Raw genomic sequence first — 8600 nt, forward strand, 5'->3', positions numbered from 1 at the left:
TAAAATAGATGCCCTATGCTGACCGTCTAAAAAAAAAAAAAAAACTTCACCTATTCTCTGTCGCATATCGTCTACTCGGAGACGATCTCTGCTTAACATACAAGGCCATGTCAAACACATAGCGGTTAAACATGCTACACTTAATATCAATCCCTCAACAGACATGCTCCAGGGATGTAAACCTTGTCATCACAATGAACAAAACATGCTGGAGAGATAAGTTCCTGACCCACAGACTCTGGAACAGAATGCCCATACATGTCAAGCAGAGCACCTCTTTGTCCCTATTCAATAGGAACCTTGATGATTGGATGGGAATAGCCAGGAAATTGTTATGGCTAGGCTTGTATAGGCCCTAGGGCCAATAGCCTAGCCTAGTACCACGCTATGAAGAGAGTGTTTCACATTTTTTTTAATCTGAGTACATGCAGAATTTCATCACAGTTAAACTGCAAAAACACATGGACAGCCCCCACCAGCAGGTCTGGCGGTAAACAGAACAAACATACGACAAGACAAAACAAAGTTTATTGACAAGCACGACATAACAGTGGGGCATCTTCTTAATTTAAAAACTGCATAGCTTCCTTAAGAAATAAAATTAAAACATACATGTTCATGATTTCGCCCAGCAAACACTACTACTACAGTAATCAACCCAATCATTGCTGCTGTCAGTGAAAAATCAGGAACCAATGCTTGCCTTTAAAGTACCATAAAGCACCACTGCATTAGCAGTAATCACAGCTATAAATATTGTGCTGGTTACTTATTGTTTTGAAAAAGGAGAAACTCGGGGGGGGGGGGGGGTCTTCAATAATGAACACACCAAAAACAAGGAACTTTTTTTTTTTTATAGATGCGAGTTTAACCCCCCCCCCCCCAGAAAAATCACAATCATTTTTTATTTTAATCAATTACTCTGAAGTCCACTATTTACAATCTGCAAGGTAACTTCCATTTGCTAACTGCTAACCACCACAATGCAATCTTGTAAATGCTCTAGCAATCTGCTATGAAGCAAAATGTACCTTACTCAGACAAGTCAAACTGTGCAAAGTCAACAGGGTTTGGTGTTGCAATCAAAGTAAAAGATAAATTGAAATTGTGTTAACTGAACTTTTTATTTTCTACATAAAAAGCAACGAAGTAAGGTTTGGGTTAAATAGTACTGAGAAACAGCAAATAAATGCACAATTCTTTTACAAAGACTTTAGAACTGACCAGCAGCACCTTTCATGGGATGCAGCCATCCTTCTACCAAATTGTAGCACTTTCACGTGAAAACTGAGCTTGACACACCCCACTACACTACCCCGAACAACTAAATTTACTCATATAATGATGCTGCAAGTTAGACCAACAAACAAACACATTTTTAAAACTGCTGAAGTTTAATCAGCTTCCAGAAGACGTCTGGCTTGATGCAGTAGCAGTCTTTTTTTTTTTTTTTTTTTTTTTTTTTTTAAAAACAAAGAAAAAAAAAATGGGTGGGCAGCACAGAGAATGCACTGCAACCCTCAGCTGGTCTGCCACCGATTTAGGGAAAAATAATAAAAAGGATATCAGTTCCACATATGCAGCATCACTGAGCCCATCTTCTCCACTGCTACCACCACCTCACATATGCCCAGCAAACACAGTAACATATGAAGTTCTACGGGTCTCGCTCTTTCTTTACTTTCACATCACCAGCAAGGATGGTGACAATCTCACCCTGCATGAAAGCCCATGGTACACTAGAACCAACCAAAGGACACTTCTCTCCACTAGGACAGTAGATTTCCCCAGTGGCACCTTGGCCCTTTATGAAATCCCGGGAACATGGAAAACAGAACTTGTGGCTGGGCACAGATGGACACTGAACAAAATGAGTATCTTCCAAACGTTCATGGCAAATTGTGCAGCACAGAGGTGAGCTACTAGGTGCCCCAGAAGAATCTGGTGTGTTTTGCGTATTCAGCTGGTCGCTGCTCCCCGGATGTGTACTAGAAGATCCAGGTGTTGAGGATGGTTCTCCATTCCGTGACACCAAACGATGTTGCCCAGCTGTAGTGACTGGAGAAGATGGGCTGCCACTGTTCTGTCGTGAAACTGTGGTAGAATGAACCTGATTTGCTTCTTTGGGAGATTGCACAGTTCCCAGGTTATCTGCAACATTTTTCAGGGCAGTAATAGGTGATGGGTCATTGCGAAACACTCCATCTGCTGTTGAGGACTGGCTGGTATGAGGCACAACTGAAGAGGGTGGTAAAAGTGGCATTCCAGAATACATGTTAACAGAGGTTTGCTGAATCCACTGCTGTCTTTGCTGCTGTTCATCACCTGAAAGTTTTCCAGTAACTCCCACCTCCCCATCTGGTTCAGGGGATGGTTTACGTCGACGCATTCCAGCCCTGGGGGGCAAATTACGCCCATAGCTGCACAATGATGAAGGTAACACAGGACAGTTTGCATCAAGATACGGTTGTGGAAGCTGATCAACAGCTGCCATCTCTTTGAAAAAGCGAACAGACTCAGTAAGGAGCTCACCCAAAAGACGCCAGTCATTGGTGTTGTGCCTCTTCTCATACTCCACATATTTAAAACCTGAAGATACAACTTTACTGGAGTCTTTTAAGCAGTCCTGAAACATCTGTTTAGCAACTCCAACGATGGTGGAAAATACATTGTTAGAGCCACATGGGTATTCAGTGAAAACCTTCAGCTCAAATTCCATACCAGGCTTCTGTACAGCATCAAAAGCAAATATGCGGCCAACCAAACTGTGGTCCTTTTTAAAGCGGATATTAAAAGGTGTGCAATTGTATAGTGAAACCAGGCTGTCCTTCACTACTTTTGGCTTGCCTGACCACTCCTCAGCTCGATTTCTCATACTTTCACTCAATTCAGCATAAGCGTCTGCATAACGCTGCTTCTCTTTAAGATCTTTTTCAAAGTCACTGTAAGACACTGATGCAGGCCTTTTGCTTAAATCACTGAGTACAGAGGTAGTGATGGTTAGGGGTGTTCCACTCGTTCTAGGTCCTAGGCCAGGCACTGCTGCCAAAAGGCCTTGGGGTCCTGCGACCAAACTCTGTGAGACCAAATTTGGTGGCACTGATCCAACTAAAGTTCTTCTGGAGTTTGGGCTCTGTCTACTGGCATCTGATGGACTATCCTCTGGCCTTGGCAAGCCGTTTGGAAGCCTGGGTGTTGCACCATATTCTGTAAGCACCCTTCCCCTTTCCCCACTCATAACATACCTCTCCACAACAGACCTCCCTCCTTCCATCGGGCCCTCCTTGCCCATGGGTCCATGTTTCCCTGTTGTGGGCCCCGGAGATCTGCCATCTTGCATCACATGTGTTCTTTTTAGCTGTCTGGCAGCGTCAATCAATATCTCAATCCGATCTGCGCCTTCAAAATTGACACACCCCCTGCAAACAGCCTCACTGAAGTCCCAAATCATGGCCCATGGCATTTTTGGCAAGTCGCACAGATAACACCACTGCCTCCTAGAAGCTTGAGCGGAGGACATTTTTTAAGCTCCCTTCCGATTTCTTTCTGTAAAGATATTTTTAAATGAAAATCGCAATGTTATAAACCGCTTTAATTAACTGTAGTGTACCACCAACTCCCTACTTAAATAAATTATGTGCTGTCGCCGTTGCCTGTTTTATATCCCTTTATTTTTCTCGACACAACGAAAATGCCTGCACCTTCTCCACGGAGAAACTTACACAACCCCACCATTGCACTCTGGGAAATGTAGTCTCACGGGGGAAGGGGAGGAGAGGGGAACGTTGAAGCTCTGAAAAAACGCAATGATCTCATATTTCTTCGTCATGCGATAAACGTTATTTATACAGTCTAACGTAGTAATTAAAAAGTTAAGATTTGTCTTGTGTTCTGTGTTTTAACATTTTTTTCAACTCCTTTTCCTGTATTTTCTTAGGAGTAAATCTAACCAGTCTGAATGCTTTTCAAGAAAAATGAGCAGGGACACGGACTGTGGTAAGGCGTTTCAAATCAGTACATCAGGCTCCGATACAGTTATTTCAATACGCACACATTGTGTGTACCAGCTTTCATAATGCAGCTCTTCCTATTGTACCCTCGTCCGAGATGTTGTGTGCTTCTGGACAACATACCTTTTCAGTACTGTGGGGATAATTGTTCAGATACGTATTCCTTGTGACATACCTTTCAATTGTACTTCATTAAGAGGACTGTGCCTCACTGAGAGTCTTAAAAATTCAACTGAAAGTATAAAGAACGAGTATGGTCTATGAAGAAGCTGTTTATAAGTGTTCCACTTTTTGCCGAATTGTTCCACAGTAGTGTAGCCAGTGAATTCCGTTTTGTACTCCTAGATGCTACCCCCAATCTACCTGGCATTTAAAAAAATGGTCATAGCCGAGCTGTTGCCCCCCCCCCCCCCATTCAAAACTTAATGTGTGTAATATTTTTAACTGCTCAGTCATAAACTATTAGTGATATTGTTCTTAGATTTCCAATCCAATCTGTAAGTAAACTATATACCTCTTTAAGAGGCATTAATCTAGATGGTTATAGACATAATATGCTTAATAAAGCCCCAATGTTTCTAACGTTCAGAAAAAAAATATACTCTTTTTCAGCACAAAGAGTGTGCCTGTCCACACCCTTGGCCACATTGTTAGAAGTAGAGTTTCCGCATTTTGAAGATGGAAAGGTGAGAGCTATGCACAATATGCTGAAACTATGCATAAACTTCATTTGGTTACATCCTTGCTACTCCCCCCCCCCCCCAAATAACTGTCCTTTGTTTTGTATATGCCTAAACATGTAATTAAAGATGCAGCATGCATACTAAAGTTGTCATATTTGAAGTTTTTAAGTAAAGACCAGAAATTACATTTGTAAACAATCACAGGTAAAATTTATGGACTTCATTTCTTGAAAACAGAATTTCTTTTTCTTTCCTTTTCTTTCTTTTTTATTTATTTATTTAGAGAACTGTAAATAAGTGTTCCTTTCCATTTCTTTTCTGGGAGCGTCATGAAATCTGTCTGCATGTCAGGTTGCATAGCCGGCCTTAGGCATAGACCAACTAGGCAGCCGCCTAGGGAGCCACTGTAGGAGGGGCACTTTTCCAGTAATCTGCATGGTGTAGGTAGACCTGGATGGGGGCACCGATTGGTGTTGCGGGGGTGCCATGGAGACCTTTTGCCTTAGGAGCTTCTGACTGACAAACTAATATAATTTCCAGTGCAAAGGGATTGACCTTTCAACTTGATTCATGTCTTTGAGTCAGTAGTACTGAGGTGGTGGGAAAGTGAGATCCTGTTAAGGTTGTGGTGGTGGTACATCTGGACATCGGAAAGTTTTTTCAGTTTATTTAGCAAATCCTCTTCATAAAAATAAATAAATAAAGAGTATGGCAGTGTGTTGTAGTGAATGGTGAACTGGAAATTTGCTATCTGATCAGAAGTGAACTGGACTTGACTATCTGGTCATAAGTAGAAGTTGGTTTGTTCTATGATCAGTTTATGGCTGTTTAATGAATTCTAGTAATTTATATAGCAAGAAATTATGTTAACACTTGTGTAAGTAGTTATTTTATTTTATTGATTTATCAGTCACATCATTATCTTTTACCTGTGCATTCTATCCCTCTCTCTCTTTTTTCCTAGACTATCATACTATAACAATCAAACCTTTTACCTATCTGTCTCCTTTCCAGTACTAAATGTCAAGTGTTCATATACATTCTATGCCAAAGTAGTATTGCAGTAGTCCTCTGAAGCATGCTGTGACTCTATTGATATTCACTTTTGTTCCCTCCCCTGTTATATATTTTTCCATGTTCATCATTTGCCTGTAAAATTTATCCTATTTCATGTTACAAATTTATATCTGATCTATTTATGTTTATATGTATGTAATGCATACTGTAACTGAAATATAATAATTACTTTCTCTTGTTAAATTTTTTTTTGTAATTGGAGCTTTTCGCCCTGGGCCTCCACTGAAAATGAGACATTCCCAGTAAATAAATGTAAATAAATAATACATTATGTTAATGTATTAGTTTTCGTATTTACAATTTTAATAAAAAATCATAAAAAAATTGAAGAAGATGATAATGAACAATCAAAATAAAGTCTAGCAAGAAATAATTTGCTACAAGACTTCATGCTGCAATCAGTGATGTGTAGTACATTTCCTCTGGATATTCCACTGTGGTTGACAAGCGGGCGTAGCTTATATACTGATGATACAAAGACTGGTTTAGTTGTCAAAGATGTCAGCATCTGAAGACAGTTCGTCATTGGCTGGTACTTTAAGTAGGTAAGTGACAGCAGAAATTAACAAAAAGAGTGCCAGGTTATACACTGAAGGAAGAACCCACTAAAACATGCAGTTTAGAAAAGGTGACCATAAGAAGCACAAGAAAAAGAGGATATTGGGATGTATTTAAATATATCTGTATCTATATCTATATTTACATGTATGTAATGTATCTCTGTTAACTTATGTGAGTTGACCCAAGGACCCTTTTCAGCCATGAGACGGGCCAAAGGTACATGTAACTTTATAGAAGTATATATATGTTGCATATAATTATACATATTAGTTACTGCTGATCATTGGTTCATACAGTGTGATAAAATGCTGATCAAAATCAAAGTGAGTGGTTGTACATAAAACTTTACAATACCAAATTGTGTGTGTGTGTGTGTGTGTGTGTGTGCGTGTGCGCGCGCGCACGCATGTGTGTGTTTCTGTCTGTGTGTGTGTAGTGCTGTTAAGTCATAATTAAGTCATTGTGACTCTATGGATGCTTATTTGAACCGCTCACAGAGTTTTTATATCACACTGTATTTACAGATCACATGTGCTTTGGCCTCGGTCTTCAGTATGCAGCAATTTACTTTGTTGGTAAAAGACAACAAAAGGGAATTCTAAACTGCTGCAAATTCCTATAGGCATTATAATTTCTGAAATGTACACTTAAATACACTAGTCTGCATTAACTTAGCTTTTCGGGCAGCTGACACAATAACCTGTAATACAGGGAGTCTTTACAAGAAGAAAAAGAATAACAAAACCATTAAAATCATCAAGAAGTGTAAGAAGCTTACTAGTCATCCATTTATTAGGCAGTTCAGTAATTTTATTTAAAAGACAGAAAAGATTGGTTAATATATAGTTGGTTTTGAGTAGTAGGGACATTTTTACTAAAATTGGTTCTCTTCTAGCTAGTCCAAAAGCTGGTCATTTGAAAGAAAGTTTTTGAGTTCTCAGCAGGACATCAGTTTAACAGGAATATGTGTTTTTGGTGAATGCTGTTTGTCCAGTTGACAGAGGCACACTGGCTTTATTGCTAAATGATACTTTCATGGAACAGGTGGTGTTGCCGTTTCTCCATTGTGTGATTGTGGAGTTATTATATATATAGTGTGTGTTTGTGTATCTCTCTCCCTCTTTTTTTTTTTTTATTAGAGGGTCCTCCAACACATGGGATATTGGGGGGATTGCCTTCCTGGAAAAAAAAGCTTAAAATACTGTTTACTGAATGTGGCTTTCTGTGATTTTTTTTTTTTTTTAAGTTTTGTCCATTATACAAAAAGTCCAAAAGATATTAAAGTGTAGCAACTCAACAACCAACAAAATGAACTAATTCCAATACTGAGCCGCTAAGCCCACAGGATAGAACACTGGGCCAGATTCAGGAAGCCTCCGTGTAAGAGTTATAACTCTTACACGGAGGCTGCAGTTAAACTGTGTGATGTCAGCATGTCATGCATATGCATGAGGTGCATGAGGCATGCTGAATCACACTAGTAACTCTTACACGGTCCGTGTAAGAGAGTAGGGGGCGTGTCTGTAGGCTAAGCCCTGCAAGCGGACACGCCCCCGGAAGACTAGAATGGCTGAAAGTAAACAGCCACGAGAAAGGCCATGAAAATGTGAATAAACACACTATACAACACATGCCCCGACTGGCCATTAGTGTATAAAGTGAAGAGATGTCATAAAATTAAATTAAATCCTTTTTTTTTTTTTGTTAAACCCCGTAAATGTTTGCTACTGTGTGCGCTCGTGTGCTACTAGCGCAATCACAGTCAGCAGTCAGTGGAAAAGGATATAAGAACTAAATATGCAAAGTAAGCCAAGAAATAATAGCTTAGCGGTAGAGTTGCCGGCCTAAGAGTAGGCAGGCAGGGTTCGAGCCCCTACAACAACCTTTTATATTTTTTTTGTAAATAAGCACTAAAAAGCCCCCTGACAGTATTGTACAAATGTAAATGTATTCCCTTTTGTAAAATGTAATGAAATAGAGCATATATTTTGAAGTAACATAATAATAAAAATAGTCAGAAATGTACTGATAGCTAAGACGCTGTGAGACAGAGTGCCCGTAGCTGAGTAGTGTTTCAAAAGCTGCAAACTGTGTGACCGTTGCCAAGCTGCAGTTAGACAGACTGAAACTGTGTGCAATTAGCTTAACATGTGTGTCAGTAGCCAATTAGGATTTATCCCAGCGCACACCGCTTGCGCCGCTCCCACAAGCTAACTGCCAGTGCATCGTTACCTCCAGCAAACGGCGCAGACCAGGTTTAAAGTGCTTA

The 8600-nt window shown here is 40.0% G+C and overlaps 1 protein-coding gene across 1 annotated transcript; it reads right to left on the reverse strand.

Annotated features, from left to right (window-relative positions):
* Positions 1-509: 509 nt before the first annotated feature.
* Positions 510-3768, reverse strand: LOC122794299 (interferon regulatory factor 2-binding protein 1-like). Its single transcript, XM_044062589.1, has one exon. It carries the CDS (start codon positions 3518-3520, stop codon positions 1658-1660), a length of 1863 nt encoding a protein of 620 aa, XP_043918524.1. The 5' UTR covers positions 3521-3768; the 3' UTR covers positions 510-1657.
* Between the last annotated feature and the right edge of the window lie 4832 nt (positions 3769-8600).

The sequence above is a fragment of the Protopterus annectens genome, chromosome 1.part0 (genome assembly GCF_019279795.1).
Source record: "Protopterus annectens isolate FY-2018-M chromosome 1.part0, PAN1.0, whole genome shotgun sequence".
Classification (NCBI taxonomy): Eukaryota; Metazoa; Chordata; order Ceratodontiformes; family Protopteridae; genus Protopterus; species Protopterus annectens.

Excerpts from the sequence above, each read along its gene's own strand:
- LOC122794299 (XM_044062589.1), bottom strand. The coding sequence starts at position 3,520 with ATGTCCTCCGCTCAAGCTTCTAGGAGGCAGTGGTGTTATCTGTGCGAC.